Source organism: Bombina bombina, chromosome 2, assembly GCF_027579735.1.
Source record: "Bombina bombina isolate aBomBom1 chromosome 2, aBomBom1.pri, whole genome shotgun sequence".
Taxonomy (NCBI): Eukaryota; Metazoa; Chordata; class Amphibia; order Anura; family Bombinatoridae; genus Bombina; species Bombina bombina.
In genome coordinates this window covers 483227665-483244745 of record NC_069500.1, presented here as the reverse complement: position 1 = coordinate 483244745, position 17081 = coordinate 483227665, and the positions used below count along the sequence as shown (strand labels likewise).

Below are 17081 nucleotides of genomic sequence, written 5' to 3'. Positions count from 1 at the left end.
CTGACAGAGGACAGGTTAACAAAGCTTCTAAATGCTTGCCGTGTCCTTCATTCCATTCAACACCCGTCAGTGGCTCAATGCATGGAGGTAATCGGCTTAATGGTAGCGGCAATGGACATAGTTCCTTTTGCACGCCTGCACTTCAGACCGCTGCAATTGTGCATGCTAAGTCAGTGGAATGGGGATTACTCAGATTTGTCCCCTACACTGAATCTGGATCAGGAGACCAGAGATTCTCTTCTATGGTGGCTTTCTCGGCCGCATCTGTCCAGGGGGATGCCCTTCAGCAGACCAGACTGGACAATTGTAACTACAGACGCCAGCCTTCTAGGTTGGGGAGCTGTCTGGAATTCCCTGAAGGCTCAGGGATCATGGACTCAAGAGGAGAGTCTCCTTCCAATAAACATTCTGGAATTGAGAGCAGTTCTCAATGCCCTACTGGCTTGGCCTCAGTTAGCAACTCTGAGGTTTATCAGGTTTCAGTCGGACAACATCACGACTGTGGCTTACATCAACCATCAGGGAGGGACAAGAAGTTCCCTAGCGATGATGGAAGTATCAAAGATAATTCGCTGGGCAGAGTCTCACTCTTGCCACCTGTCAGCGATCCACATCCCAGGAGTGGACAACTGGGAGGCGGATTTCCTAAGTCGCCAGACTTTTCATCCGGGGGAGTGGGAACTTCATCCGGAGGTCTTTGCCCAAATACTTCGACGTTGGGGCAAACCAGATATGGATCTCATGGCGTCTCGCCAGAACGCCAAGCTTCCTCGTTACGGGTCCAGGTCCAGGGACCCGGGAGCGGCCCTGATAGATGCCTTGACAGCACCTTGGACCTTCAGGATGGCTTATGTGTTTCCACCATTCCCGATGCTTCCTCGTTTGATTGCAAGGATCAAACAGGAGAAAGCATCAGTGATTCTAATAGCGCCTGCGTGGCCACGCAGTACCTGGTATGCAGATCTAGTGGACATGTCATCCTGTCCACCTTGGTCTCTGCCTCTGAGACAGGACCTTCTAATTCAGGGTCCTTTCAAACATCAAAACCTAATTTCTCTGAAGCTGACTGCATGGAAATTGAACGCTTAATTTTATCAAAGCGTGGATTTTCAGAGCCAGTAATTGATACCTTAATACAGGCTAGGAAACCTGTTACCAGGAAAATTTACCATAAGATATGGTGTAAATATTTACACTGGTGTGAATCCAAGGGTTACTCATGGAGTAAGGTTAGGATTCCTAGGATATTGTCTTTTCTACAAGAAGGTTTAGAAAAGGGTTTATCTGCTAGTTCGTTAAAAGGACAGATCTCCGCTCTGTCCATCCTTTTACACAAGCGTCTGTCAGAAGTTCCAGACTTTCAGGCTTTTTGTCAGGCTTTGGCCAGGATTAAGCCTGTGTTTAAATCTGTTGCTCCGCCGTGGAGCTTAAACTTAGTTTTTAACGTTTTACAGGGTGTTCCGTTTGAACCCCTTCACTCCATTGATATCAAGCTGTTATCTTGGAAAGTTCTGTTTTTAATGGCTATTTCCTCGGCTCGTAGAGTCTCTGAATTATCAGCCTTACATTGTGATTCTCCGTATCTGATTTTTCATTCAGATAAGGTAGTTCTGCGTACTAAACCTGGGTTCTTAACTAAGGTAGTCACTAACAAGAATATCAATCAAGAGATTGTTGTTCCATCATTGTGTCCTAACCCTTCCTCAAAGAAGGAACGACTTCTGCACAATTTAGATGTAGTCCGTGCCCTGAAATTTTATTTACAGGCAACTAAAGATTTTCGACAAACTTCTTCCCTGTTTGTCGTTTATTCTGGACAGAGGAGAGGTCAAAAAGCATCTGCTACCTCTCTATCCTTTTGGCTTCGTAGCATAATACGTTTAGCCTATGAGACTGCTGGACAGCAACCTCCTGAAAGGATTACAGCTCATTCTACTAGAGCTGTGGCTTCCACTTGGGCCTTTAAGAACGAGGCCTCTGTTGAACAGATTTGCAAGGCTGCAACTTGGTCTTCTCTTCATACTTTTTCCAAATTTTACAAATTTGACACTTTTGCTTCTTCGGAGGCTGTTTTTGGGAGAAAGGTTCTTCAGGCAGTGGTTCTTCCGTATAGAGATCCTGCCTGTCCCTCCCGTCATCCATGTACTTAGCTTTGGTATTGGTATCCCATAAGTAATGATGACCCGTGGACTGACTACACTTAACAGGAGAAAACATAATTTATGCTTACCTGATAAATTCCTTTCTCCTGTAGTATAGTCAGTCCACGGCCCGCCCTGTTTTTTAAGGCAGGTCTAAATTTTTTAATTATACTCCAGTCACCACTGCACCCTATAGTTTCTCCTTTCTCGTTTGGTTCCTGGTCGAATGACTGGGTGTGACGTAGAGGGGAGGAGCTATATAGCAGCTCTGCTTGGGTGATCCTCTTGCACTTCCTGTTGGGGAGGAGTTAATATCCCATAAGTAATGATGACCCGTGGACTGACTACACTACAGGAGAAAGGAATTTATCAGGTAAGCATAAATTATGTTTTGTACATTGTGCTTGGGTTTCACATGGCTATAATCATGCAATTTAGGATGCTTATCCACATGGCTAGTTCTGTTCCGCTTTACTTGTGGTTGTTTAGGCTGAGAGTACATCACATATGATGGGCGGAGCCTAATTTTCGCGCCTCGGATGCGCAGTTAATTTTGTTAAGAAGAAAGCAAACTTCAGGTTCGGTTGGGCCCAAACTGAGAGATTGTCTACTGAAGTCATAGTGAGACGTTTGTCAGATCCCTCAGGGCAGGTAGGTGCCACAGCAGAGCTGTGGCGAGGTGCAGGGGGTTGGCTCCGTTTTTTTCATAACAGTTTTTGTGTTCCATTATTCCTTTAGAGGGATAATTGGCCCCTTACTTGTGGTGCAATATCAGTCTGCAATATAGGATAGATATAAGTTAAAGTTAGAACGTTTGTTAACGTTTTAAGCAGATTTGGGAAAATTGTGCGCTTTTTTTTATCTCTTAAAGGCGCAGTACTTGTTTTTTCAAAAATTGTTTTCTTCAATAAAGTGTTTTCACGACTTTTGTGGTTATTACTAGCCTGTTCAACATGTCTGACATTGAGGAAAGTCAATGCTCTATGTGTTTAGAAGCCATTGTGGAACCCCCTCTTACATTGTGTCCTTCTTGTACTGAAAGGGCCTTACAATGCAAAGAACATTTTAGGTGACAAAAGTATGTCTGATGATTCTCAGTCTGAAGAGAATCAGGTTATGCCATCCAATTCTCCCCAAGTGTCACAACCTTTTAACGGCCACTCAAGCGACGCCAAGTACTTCTAGTGCATCTAATTCTTTTACTCTGCAAGATATGGCTGCAGTTATGTCTACTACCCTTACAGAGGTATTATCTAAACTGCCTGTTTTACAGGGTAAACGCAGTAGGTCAGGTATTACGGTACATACTGAACCCTCTGATGCTTTATTGGCTATTTCCGATGTACCCTAACAGTTCTTTGATTTGGGGGTCGGGGAATTGCTGTCTGAGGGAGAACTTTCAGAATCAGGAAATGTGTTGCCTCAGACAGATTCGGACATGATGTCCTTTAAATTTAGGCTTGAACATCTCCGCCTGTTACTCCGGGAGGTTTTAGCGACTCTGGATGATTGTTACCCTATTGTGATACCACCAGAGAAATTGTGTAATATTGACAAATATCAGAGGTTCCTACTTACACTGATGTTTTTCCAGTCCCTAAAAGAATTTCGGTATTCCGTTCTCTCCCCCTCCTAATTTTAAGAAATTTTTTCCCATATCTGACACCATTCGGGATTCTTGGCAAGCGGTCCCTAAGGTGGAGGGAGCTATTTCTACCCTGGCTAAGCATACAACTATACCTATTGAGGACAGTTGTGCTTTCAAAGATCCTATGGATAAAAAATTAGAGGGTCTTCTAAAGAAATTGTTTATTCATCAGGGTTTTCTTCAACCTATAGTTTGCATTGTTCCAGTTACTACTGCAGCAGCTTTTTGGTTCGAGGCTTTAGAGGAGTCTCTTAAGGTTGAGACCCCATTAGATGATATTTTGGATAGAATTAAGGCTCTCAAGCTGGCTAATTCTTTTATTACTGATGCCGCTTTTCAAATGGCTAAATTAGCGGCGAAAAATGCAGGTTTTGCCATTTTAGCGCTTAGAGCGTTATGGCTGAAATCTTGGTCTGCTGATGTGTCATCAAAATCTAAGCTTTTAGCTATTCCTTTTAAAGGTAAGACCCTATTTGGGCCTGAATTGAAGGAAATCATTTCTGACATTACTGGAGGTAAAGGTCATGCCCCACCTCAGTATAAGACTGTTAAGATGAGGGCTAAACAAAATAATTTTCGTTCCTTTCGAAACTTTAAAGGAGGACCCTCTGCTTCCTCTTCCGCCACAAAGCAGGAAGGGAATTTTGCTCAATCCAAGTCAGTCTGGAGACCTAACCAGGCCTGGAACAAAGGTAAACAAGCCAAGAAGCCCACTGTTGCTACCAAGACAGCATGAAGGTGCAGCCCCCGATCCGGGTCGGATTTAATAGGGGGCAGACTTTCTCTCTTTGCTCAGGCTTGGGCAAGAGATGTTCAGGATCCCTGGGCATTGGAAATTGTGACCCAGGGGGTATCAGCTGGAATTCAAGGAATTTCTCCCCAGAGGGAGATTTCATCTTTCACTTATGTCTGTAGACCAGACAAAAAGAGAGGCGTTCTTATGCTGTGTTAAAGACCTCTATACCATGGGAGTAATTTGCCCAGTTCCAAAACTAGAACAGGGACAAGGGTTCTACTGAAATCTGTTCATGGTTCCCAAAAAAGAGGGAACTTTCAGACCAATTTTAGATCTCAAATGCCTAAACAAATTTCTGAGTCCCATCATTCAAGATGAAGACTATACGAACAATTTTGCCAATGATCCAGGAGGGTCAATATAGGACTACCGTGGACTTGAAGGATGCATACCTTCATATTCCTATTCACAAGGATCATCATCAGTTCCTAAGGTTTGCCTTCCTGAACAAACATTTTCAGTTTGTGGCTCTTCCCTTTGGGTTGGCCACAGCACCCAGGATCTTCACGAAGGTTCTAGGGTCCCTTCTGGCGGTTCTCAGGCCGCGGGGCATAGCAGTGGCGCCCTATCTGGACGATATTTTGATCCAGGCGTCAACTTATCATCAGACCGAATCTCACACGGACATCGTGTTGGCATTTCTAAGAACTCACGGTTGTAAAGTGAATATAGAAAAGAGTTCACTAGTTCCACTAACAAGAGTTCCATTCTTGGGAACTCTGATAGACTCGGTAGACATGAAAATATTTCTGACGGAGGTCAGAAATTCAAAGATTCTAAATACTTGCCGAGCACTTCAGTCCATTCCTCGGCTATCAGTGGCTCAGTGTATGGAGGTCATTGGATTAATGGTAGCAGCAATGGACATCGTCCCGTTTGCTTGCTTTCATCTGAGACCACTGCAGCTGTGCATGCTCAGACAGTGGAATGGGGATTATGCAAATTTATCTCCTCATATAAATCTGGATCAAGAGGCCAGAGACTCTCTTCTTTGGTGGTTGTCACAGGATCATCTGTCCCAGGGAATGTGCTTCCGCAGGCCAGCATGGGTAATAGTGACGACGGACGCCAGCCTCTTGGGCTGGGGTGCAGTCTGGAATTCCCTGAAGGCTCAGGGTGTTTGAACTCTCAGGAGGAGTCTCTAGTACCAATCAATATTCTGGAACTGAGAGCAATATTCAACGCGCTTCAGGCTTGGCCTCAGTTGGCTTTGGCCAAATTCATAAGATTCCAGTCGGACAATATCACGACTGTAGCATATAGCAATCATCAAGGGGGAACAAGGAGTTCTCTAGCGATGATAGAGGTTTCAAAGATAATCCAATGGGCGGAGGCTCACTCTTGCCATCTATCGGCAATCTATATCCCAGGAGTAGAGAACTGGGAAGCTGATTTTCTATGTCAGACTTTTCATCCGGGGGAGTGGGAACTCCATCCGGAGGTGTTCACATCATTGATCTGTCAATGGGGCACGCCGGAATTGGTTCTGATGGCATCTCGTCAGAATGCCAAACTTCCTTGTTACGGGTCCAGGTCAAGGGATCCCCAAGCTGTCCTGATAGATGCTCTAGCAGTACCTTGGTCGTTCAACCTGGTTTATGTGTTTCCTCCAATTTCCTCTCCTACCTCATCTGATTGCAAGAATCAAACAGGAGAGAGCTTCGGTAATCCTGATAGCGCCGGTGTGGCCACGCAGGACTTGGTATGCAGATCTAGTGGACATGTCATCTCTGCCACCGTGGAAACTGCCATTGAGACAGGACCTTCTCATTCAAGGTCCGTTCCAACACCCCAATCTAAATTCTCTGCAGCTGACTGCTTGGAGATTGAAAGCTTAGTCTTATCTAAGCGGGGATTCTCTGACTCGGTCATTGATACTTTGATTCAAGCTCGCAAGCCTGCCACGAGAGAGATTTACCATAAGATATGGCGTAAATATCTTTGTTGGTGCGAATCCAAGGGTTACTCGTGGCGTAGAGTTAAGATTCCTAGGATTTTGTCCTTTCTCCAAGAAGGATTGAAGAAGGGATTATCAACTAGTTCCTTAAAGGGACAAATTTCTGCTTTGTCAATTTTACTACACAAGCGCCTGGCAGATGTCCCAGACGTTTAGTCTTTTTGTCAGGCTTTAATCAGAATCAAGCCTGTGTTTAAACCTATTGCTCCGCCATGGAGTTTGAATTTAGTTCTCAATGTTCTTCAAAGGGTTCCGTTTTAACCCATGCATTCCATAGATATTAAACTATTATCTTGGAAAGTTTTGTTTTTAGTTGCTATGCTCGAAGAGTTTTTGGGCTTTCTGCGTTGCAATGTGATTCGCCTTATCTTATATTCCATTCTGATAAGGTGGTTTTGCGTTCTAAACCTGGATTTCTTCTTAAGGTTGTTTCTAATAAGAATATTAATCAGGAAATTGTTGTTCCTTCCTTGTGTCCTAATCCTTCTAAGAAGGAACGTCTCTTACATAACTTGGACGTGGTTCGGGCTTTGAAGTTTTACTTACAAGCGACCAAGGATTTCCGTCAAACATCTCTATTCGTTGTTTATTCTGGAAGACGTAGGGGTCAAAAAGCTACGGCTACCTCTTTCTTTTTGGCTGAAAAGCATCATCCGCCTGGCATACGAGACTGCTGGACAGCAGCCCCCTGAAAAGGTTACGACTCATTCTACTAGAGCTGTGGCTTCCACATGGGCTTTTAAAAACGATGCTTCTGTTGAACAGATTTGTAAGGCTGCGACTTGGTCCTCCCTTCATACTTTTTCCAAATTTTACAAATTTGATAATTTTGCTTCTTCTGAGGCTATTTTTGGGAGAATTTTTCTTCAAGCAGTGGTGCCTTCCGTTTAGGTATATGTCTTGCCCCTCACGTTCATCCGTGTCCTGTAGCTTTGGTATTGTATCCCACAAGTAAGTATGAATCCGTGGACTCGTCGTATCTTGTAGAAGAAAAGGAAATTTATGCTTACATGATAAATTGATTTCTTCTACGATACGACGAGTCCACGGCCCTCCCTGTCTTTTTAAGACAGATTAGATTTTTTTCAAAACTTCAGGCACCTCTGCACCTTTTAGCTTTTCTTTTCTCTTCTCTTCTCTTCCTATACCTTCGGTCGAATTACTGGGGGTGGAGAGAAGGTAGGAGCTATATATACAGCTCTGCTGTGGTGCTTTTTGCCACTTCCTGTTAGCAGGAGGATAATATCCCACAAGTAAGGATGAATCCGTGGACTCGTCGTATCGTAGAAGAAATCAATTTCTCTTGTTAAGTGTATCCAGTCCACGGATCATCCATTACTTATGGGATATTCTCCTTCCCAACAGGAAGTTGCAAGAGGATCACCCACAGCAGAGCTGCTATATAGCTCCTCCCCTAACTGTCATACCCAGTCATTCTCTTGCAAGCCTCAACCAAGATGGAGGTCGTAAGAGGAGTGTGGTGTTTTATACTTAGTTTATTCTTCAATCAAAAGTTTTTTATTTTTAAATGGTGCCGGAATGTACTGTTTCTCAGGCAGTATTTAGAAGAAGAATCTGCCTGCGTTTTCTATGATCTTAGCAGAAGTAACTAAGATCCATGGCTGTTCTCACATATTCTGAGGAGTGAGGTAACTTCAGAGAGGGAATGGCGTGCAGGTTTTCCTGCAATAAGGTATGTGCAGTTAATATTTTTCTAGGGATGGAATTTGCTAGAAAATGCTGCTTATACCGGATTAATGTAAGTAAAGCCTTAAATGCAGTGATAGCTACTGGTATCAGGCTTATTAATAGAGATGCATATAAAACGTTTGCTGGCATGTTAATCGTTTTTATATATGTTTGGTGACAAAACTTATTGGGGCCTAGTTTTTTTTACACATCGCTGGTTTGATTTCTGCCTTGAGACAGTTTCCTGAAGCTTTCCACTGTTGCAATATGAGTGGGAAGGGCCTATTTTAGTGCTTTTCTGTGCAACTAAAAATACTGACAGACATTCAGCTTCCCTCTGCATGATACAGGACATCTCTGAAGGGCTCAAAAGGCTTCAAAGTCGTGTTTGAGGAGGATAACAATCACAGTAGACTGTGGCAGTTGTTGTGACTGTTTAAAAAACGTTTGTCATTTATTCTGTTTTTGTTATTAAGGGGTTAATCATCCATTTGCAAGTGGGTGCAATGCTCTGCTGACTTGTTACATACACTGTAAAAATTTTGTTAGTGTAACTGCCTTTTTTCACCGTTATTTCAAATTTTGTCAAAATTTGTTTCTCTTAAAGGCACAGTAACATTTTTTATATTGCTTGTTAACTTGCTTTAAAGTGTTTTCCAAGCTTGCTAGTCTCATTGCTAATCTGTACAAACATGTCTGAAACAGAGGATACTTGTTCATTATGCTTAAAAGCCATGGTGGAGCCCCATAGGAGAATGTATACTAAATGTATTGATTTCACCTTAAACAGTAAAGATCAGTCTTTATCTATAAAAGAATTGTCACCAGAGGGGTCTGTCGAGGGGGAAGTTATGCCGACTAACTCTCCCCACGTGTCGGAAACCTTCGCCTCCCGCTCAAGGGACGCACGCTAATATGGCGCCAAGTACATCAGGGACGCCCATAGCGATTACTTTGCAGGACATGGCTGCAATCATGAATAATACCCTGTCAGAGGTATTATCCAGATTGCCTGAATTGAGAGGCAAGCGCGATAGCTCTGGGGTTAGACGAGATACAGAGCGCGTAGATGCTGTAAGAGCCATGTCTGATACTGCGTCACAATATGCAGAACCTGAGGATGGAGAGCTTCAGTCTGTGGGTGACGTCTCTGATTCGGGGAGACCTGATTCAGAGATTTCTAATTTTAAATTTAAGCTTGAGAACCTCCGTGTATTGCTTGGGGAGGTATTAGCTGCTCTGAATGACTGTGACACAATTGCAGTGCCAGAGAAATTGTGTAGGCTGGATAAATACTATGCAGTGCCGGTGAGTACTGATGTTTTTCCAATACCTAAAAGGCTTACAGAAATTATTAGTAAGGAGTGGGATAGGCCCGGTGTGCTCTTTTCCCCACCTCCTATATTTAGAAAAATGTTTCCAATAGATGCCACTACACGGGACTTATGGCAGACTGTCCCTAAGGTGGAGGGAGCAGTTTCTACTTTAGCAAAGCGTACCACAATCCCGGTTGACGACAGTTGTGCTTTTTCAGATCCAATGGATAAAAAATTAGAGGGTTACCTTAAGAAAATGTTTATTCAACAAGGTTTTATTTTACAGCCCCTTGCATGCATTGCGCCTGTCACTGCTGCGGCGACATTCTGGTTTGAGGCCCTGGAAGAGGCCATCCATACAGCTCCATTGACTGAAATTGTTGACAAGCTTAGAACTCTTAAGCTAGCTAACTCATTTGTTTCTGATGCCATTGTTCATTTGACTAAACTAACGGCTAAGAATTCCGGATTCGCCATCCAGGCGCGTAGGGCGCTATGGCTCAAATCCTGGTCAGCTGATGTGACTTCAAAGTCTAAATTACTCAACATTCCTTTCAAGGGGCAGACCTTATTCGGGCCTTGTTTGAAAGAAATTATTGCTGACATTACTGGAGGTAAGGGTCATACCCTTCCTCAGGACAGGGCCAAATCAAAGGCCAAACAGTCTAATTTTCGTGCCTTTCGAAATTCCAAGGCAGGTGCAGCATCAACTTCCTCCGCTTCAAGACAAGAGGGAACTTTTGCTCAATCTAAGCAGGCCTGGAAACCTAACCAGTCCTGGAACAAAGGCAAGCAGGCCAGAAAGCCTGCTGCTGCCTCTAAGACAGCATGAAGGAACGGCCCCCTATCCGGCGACGGATCTAGTAGGGGGCAGACTTTTTCTCTTCGCCCAGGCGTGGGCAAGAGATGTTCAGGATCCCTGGGCGTTGGAGATCATATCTCAGGGATATCTTCTGGACTTCAAAGCTTCCCCTCCACAAGGGAGATTTCATCTTTCAGGGTTATCTGCAAATCAGATAAAGAAAGAGGCATTCCTACGCTGTGTGCAAGAAGACCTAGTAATGGGAGTAATTCATCCAGTTCCGCGGACGGAACAAGGACAGGGTTTTTATTCAAATCTGTTTGTGGTTCCCAAAAAAGAGGGAACCTTCAGACCAATTTTGGATCTAAAGATCTTAAACAAATTCCTCAGAGTTCCATCATTCAAAATGGAAACTATTCGGACCATCCTACCCATGATCCAAGAGGGTCAGTACATGACCACAGTGGACTTAAAGGATGCCTACCTTCACATACCGATTCACAAAGATCATCATCGGTTCCTAAGGTTTGACTTTTTAGACAGGCATTACCAATTTGGCGCTCTTCCCTTCGGGTTGGCTACAGCCCCGAGAATCTTTACGAAGGTTCTGGGCTCACTTCTGGCGGTTCTAAGACCACGAGTCATAGCGGTGGCTCCGTATCTAGACGACATCCTGATACAGGCGTCAAGCTTTCAAATTGCCAAGTCTCATACAGAGATAGTTCTGGCATTTCTGAGATCGCACGGGTGGAAAGTGAACGAGGAAAAGAATTCTCTATCCCCACTCACAAGAGTCTCCTTCTTAGGGACTCTTATAGATTCTGTAGGGATGAAAATTTACCTGACTGAGTCCAGGTTATCAAAGCTTCTAAATGTTTGCCGTATTCTTCATTCCATTCCGGGCCCTTCGGTGGCTCAGTGTATGGAGGTGATCGGCTTAATGGTAGCGGCAATGGACATAGTGCCATTTGCGCGCCTACATCTCAGACCGCTGCAATTATGCATGCTTAGTCAGTGGAATGGGGATTACACAGATTTGTCCCCTCTGCTAAATCTGGATCAAGAGACCAGAGATTCTCTTCTCTGGTGGTTGTCTCGGGTCCACCTGTCCGAGGGTATGACCTTTCGCAGGCCTGATTGGATAATTGTAACAGATGCCAGCCTTCTAGGTTGGGGTGCAGTCTGGAACTCCCTGAAGGCAAAGGGATCGTGGACTCAGGAGGAGAAACTCCTTCCGATAAATATTCTGGAGTTAAGAGCAATATTCAATGCTCTTCTGGCTTGGCCTCAGTTAGCAACACTGAAGTTCATCAGATTTCAGTCGGACAATATCACGACTGTGGCTTACATCAACCATCAAGGGGGAACCAGGAGTTCCCTAGCGATGTTAGAAGTCTCAAAAATAATTCGCTGGGCAGAGACTCACTCTTGCCACCTGTCAGCAATCCATATCCCAGGCGTGGAGAACTAGGAGGCGGATTTTCTAAGTCGTCAGACTTTTCACCCGGGGGAGTGGGAACTCCATCCGGAGGTGTTTGCTCAATTGATTCATCGTTTGGGCAAACCAGAGTTGGATCTCATGGCGTCTCGCCAGAACGCCAAGCTTCCTTGTTACGGATCCAGGTCCAGGGACCCAGAAGCGACGCTGATAGATGCTCTAGCAGCGCCTTGGTTCTTCAACCTGGCTTATGTTTCCACCGTTTCCTCTGCTCCCTCGACTGATTGCCAAACAGGAGAGAGCATCGGTGATTCTAATAGCGCCTGCGTGGCCACGCAGGACCTGGTATGCAGACCTAGTGGACATGTCATCCTTTCCACCATGGACTCTGCCTCTAAGACAGGACCTTCTAATACAAGGTCCTTTCAATCATCCAAATCTAATTTCTCTGAGACTGACTGCATGGAGATTGAACGCTTGATTCTATCAAAGCGTGGCTTCTCCGAGTCAGTCATTGATACCTTAATACAGGCACGAAAGCCTGTTACCAGGAAAATCTATCAAAAGATATGGCGTACATATCTTTACTGGTGTGAATCCAAGAATTACTCATGGAGTAAGGTTAGGATTCCTAGGATATTGTCCTTTCTCCAAGAGGGTTTGGACAAAGGATTATCAGCTAGTTCCTTAAAGGGACAGATTTCTGCTCTGTCTATTCTTTTGCACAAGCGTCTGGCAGAAGTTCCAGACGTCCAGGCATTTTGTCAGGCTTTGGTTAGAATTAAGCCTGTGTTTAAACCTGTTGCTCCCCCATGGAGCTTAAACTTGGTTCTTAAAGTTCTTCAAGGAGTTCCGTTTGAACCCCTTCATTCCATTGATATTAAGCTTTTACTTGGAAAGTTCTGTTTTTGATGGCTATTTCCTCGGCTCGGAGAGTCTCTGAGCTATCTGCCTTACAATGTGATTCTCCTTATCTGATTTTTAATGCAGATAAGGTAGTTCTGCGTACCAAACCTGGGTTTTTACCTAAGGTGGTTTCTAACAAGAATATCAATCAAGAGATTGTTGTTCCATCATTGTGTCCTAATCCTTCTTCAAAGAAGGAACGTCTTTTACATAATCTGGACGTAGTCCATGCCTTGAAGTTTTACTTACAAGCTACTAAAGATTTTCGTCAAACATCTTCCCCGTTTGTCGTTTATTCTGGACAGAGGAGAGGTCAAAAAGCTTCGGCAACCTCTTTCCTTTTGGCTTCGGAGTATTATACGCCTAGCCTATGAGACTGCTGGACAGCAGCCCCCTGAAAGAATTACAGCTCATTCTACTAGAGCTGTGGCTTCCACCTGGGCCTTTAAAAATGAGGCCTCTGTTGAACAGATTTGCAAGGCCGCGATTTGGTCTTCGCTTCACACTTTTTCAAAATTTTACAAATTTGATACTTTTGCTTCTTCGGAGGCTGTTTTTGGGAGAAAGGTTCTTCAGGCAGTGGTTCCTTCCGCTTAATCCCTGCCTTGTCCCTCCCATCATCCGTGTACTTTAGCTTTGGTATTGGTATCCCATAAGTAATGGATGATCCGTGGACTGGATACACTTAACAAGAGAAAACATAATTTATGCTTACCTGATAAATTTATTTCTCTTGTAGTGTATCCAGTCCACGGCCCGCCCTGTCATTTTAAGGCAGGTCTAAAATTTAATTAAACTACAGTCACCACTGCACCCTATGGTTTCTCCTTTCTCTGTTTGTTTCGGTCGAATGACTGGATATGGCAGTTAGGGGAGGAGCTATATAGCAGCTCTGCTGTGGGTGATCTTCTTGCAACTTCCTGTTGGGAAGGAGAATATCCCATAAGTAATGGATGATCCGTGGACTGGATACACTACAAGAGAAATAAATTTATCAGGTAAGCATAAATTATGTTTTCTCCAACATAGGTGTGTCCGGTCCACGGCGTCATCCTTACTTGTGGGATATTCTCTTCCCCAACAGGAAATGGCAAAGAGCCCAGCAAAGCTGGTCACATGATCCCTCCTAGGCTCCGCCTACCCCAGTCATTCTCTTTGCCGTTGTACAGGCAACATCTCCACGGAGATGGCTTAGAGTTTTTTAGTGTTTAACTGTAGTTTTTATTATTCAATCAAGAGTTTGTTATTTTAAAATAGTGCTGGTATGTACTATTTACTCAGAAACAGAAAAGAGATGAAGATTTCTGTTTGTATGAGGAAAATGATTTTAGCACCGTAACTAAAATCCATGGCTGTTCCACACAGGACTGTTGAGAGCAATTAACTTCAGTTGGGGGAACAGTGTGCAGTCTCTTGCTGCTTGAGGTATGACACATTCTAACAAGACGATGTAATGCTGGAAGCTGTCATTTTTCCCTATGGGATCCGGTAAGCCATGTTTATTACGATGGTAATTAAGGGCTTCACAAGGGCTTATTAAGTTGGTAGACTTTTCTGGGCTAAATCGATTCAGTTTTAAAACATATTTAGCTTTGAGGAATCATTTTATCTGGGTTTATTGATATTATAATATCGGCAGGCACTGTATTAGACACCTTATTTCTCTGGGGCTTTCCCAAAGCATAAGCAGAGCCTCATTTTCGCGCCGGTGTGGCGCACTTGTTTTTGAGAGGCATGGCATGCAGTCGCATGTGAGAGGAGCTCTGATACTTAGAAAAGACTTTCTGAAGGCGTCATTTGGTATCGTATTCCCCTTTTGGTTTGGTTGGGTCTCAGCAAAGCAGATACCAGGGACTGTAAAGGGGTTAAAGTGTTAAAACGGCTCCGGTTCCGTTATTTTAAGGGTTAAAGCTTCCAAATTTGGTGTGCAATACTTTTAAGGCTTTAAGACACTGTGGTGAAAATTTGGTGAATTTTGTACAATTCCTTCATGTTTTTTCGCAATTGCAGTAATAAAGTGTGTTCAGTTTAAAATTTAAAGTGACAGTAACGGTTTTATTTTAAAACGTTTTTTGTACTTTATTATCAAGTTTATGCCTGTTTAACATGTCTGAACTACCAGATAGACTGTGTTCTGAATGTGGGGAAGCCAGAATTCCTGTTCATTTAAATAAATGTGATTTATGTGATAATGACAATGATGCCCAAGATGATTCCTCAAGTGAGGGGAGTAAGCATGGTACTGCATCATTCCCTCCTTCGTCTACACGAGTCTTGCCCACTCAGGAGGCCCCTAGTACATCTAGCGCGCCAATACTCCTTACTATGCAACAATTAACGGCTGTAATGGATAATTCTGTCAAAAACATTTTAGCCAAAATGAACCCTTGTCAGCGTAAGCGTGGCTGCTCTGTTTTAGTTACTGAAGAGCATGACGACGCTGATATTAATATCTCTGAAGGGCCCCTAACCCAATCTGAGGGGGCCAGGGAGGTTTTGTCTGAGGGAGAAATTACTGATTCAGGGAACATTTCTCAACAGGCTGAACCTGATGTAATTGCATTTAAATTTAAGTTGGAACATCTCCGCATTCTGCTTAAGGAGGTATTATCCACTCTGGATGATTGTGAAAAGTTGGTCATCCCAGAGAAACTATGTAAAATGGACAAGTTCCTAGAGGTGCCGGAGCTCCCAGAAGCTTTTCCTATACCCAAGCGGGTGGCGGACATTGTTAATAAAGAATGGGAAAGGCCCGGTATTCCTTTCGTCCCTCCCCCCATATTTAAAAAATTGTTTCCTATGGTCGACCCCAGAAAGGACTTATGGCAGACAGTCCCCAAGGTCGAGGGAGCGGTTTCTACTTTAAACAAACGCACCACTATACCCATAGAGGATAGTTGTGCTTTCAAAGATCCTATGGATAAAAAATTAGAAGGTTTGCTTAAAAAGATGTTTGTTCAGCAGGGTTACCTTCTACAACCAATTTCATGCATTGTCCCTGTCACTACAGCCGCATGTTTCTGGTTTGATGAACTGATAAAGGCGCTCGATAGTGATTCTCCTCCTTATGAGGAGATTATGGACAGAATCAATGCTCTCAAATTGGCTAATTCTTTCACCCTAGACGCCACTTTGCAATTGGCTAGGTTAGCGGCTAAGAATTCTGGGTTTGCTATTGTGGCGCGCAGAGCGCTTTGGTTGAAATCTTGGTCGGCTGACGCGTCTTCCAAGAACAAGCTACTAAACATTCCCTTCAAGGGGAAAACGCTGTTTGGCCCTGACTTGAAAGAGATTATCTCGGATATCACTGGGGGTAAGGGCCACGCCCTTCCTCAGGATCGGCCTTTCAAGGCGAAAAATAGACCCAATTTTCGTCCCTTTCGTAAAAACGGACCAGCCCAAAGTGCTACGTCCTCTAAGCAAGAGGGTAATACTTCTCAAGCCAAGCCAGCTTGGAGACCAATGCAAGGCTGGAACAAGGGAAAACAGGCCAAGAAGCCTGCCACTGCTACCAAGACAGCATGAAATATTGGCCCCCGATCCGGGACCGGATCTGGTGGGGGGCAGACTCTCTCTCTTCGCTCAGGCTTGGGCAAGAGATGTTCTGGATCCTTGGGCGCTAGAAATAGTCTCCCAGGGTTATCTTCTGGAATTCAAGGGACTTCCCCCAAGGGGGAGGTTCCACAGGTCTCAGTTGTCTTCAGACCACATAAAAAGACAGGCGTTCTTACATTGTGTAGAAGACCTGTTAAAAATGGGAGTGATTCATCCTGTTCCACTAAGAGAACAAGGGATGGGGTTCTACTCCAATCTGTTCATAGTTCCCAAAAAAGAGGGAACGTTCAGACCAATCTTAGATCTCAAGATCTTAAACAAGTTTCTCAAGGTTCCATCTTTCAAGATGGAAACCATTCGAACTATTCTTCCTTCCATCCAGGAGGGTCAATTCATGACCACGGTGGATTTAAAGGATGCGTATCTACATATTCCTATCCACAAGGAACATCATCGGTTCCTAAGGTTTGCATTCCTGGACAAACATTACCAGTTCGTGGCGCTTCCTTTCGGATTAGCCACTGCTCCAAGGATTTTCACAAAGGTACTAGGCTCCCTTCTAGCGGTGCTAAGACCAAGGGGCATTGCAGTAGTACCTTACCTGGACGACATTCTGATTCAAGCGTCGTCCCTTCCTCTAGCAAAGGCTCACACGGACATTGTCCTGGCCTTTCTCAGATCTCACGGCTGGAAAGTGAACGTGGAAAAGAGTTCTCTATCCCCGTCAACAAGGGTTTCCTTCTTGGGAACAATTATAGACTCTTTAGAAATGAGGATCTTTCTAACAGAGGCCAGAAAAACAAAACTTCTAGACTCTTGTCGGATACTTCATT

At 44.0% G+C, this 17081-nt stretch overlaps 1 protein-coding gene across 1 annotated transcript in view; it reads left to right on the top strand.

Annotated features, from left to right (window-relative positions):
* MED13L (mediator complex subunit 13L) overlaps positions 1 to 17081 on the top strand; it is a 944653-nt gene that overhangs the window by 347152 nt on the left and 580420 nt on the right. Inside the window, 1 exon segment of the mRNA XM_053702159.1 lies at positions 10646 to 10674. Within this exon segment, the coding sequence (XP_053558134.1) occupies positions 10646 to 10674 (29 nt within the window).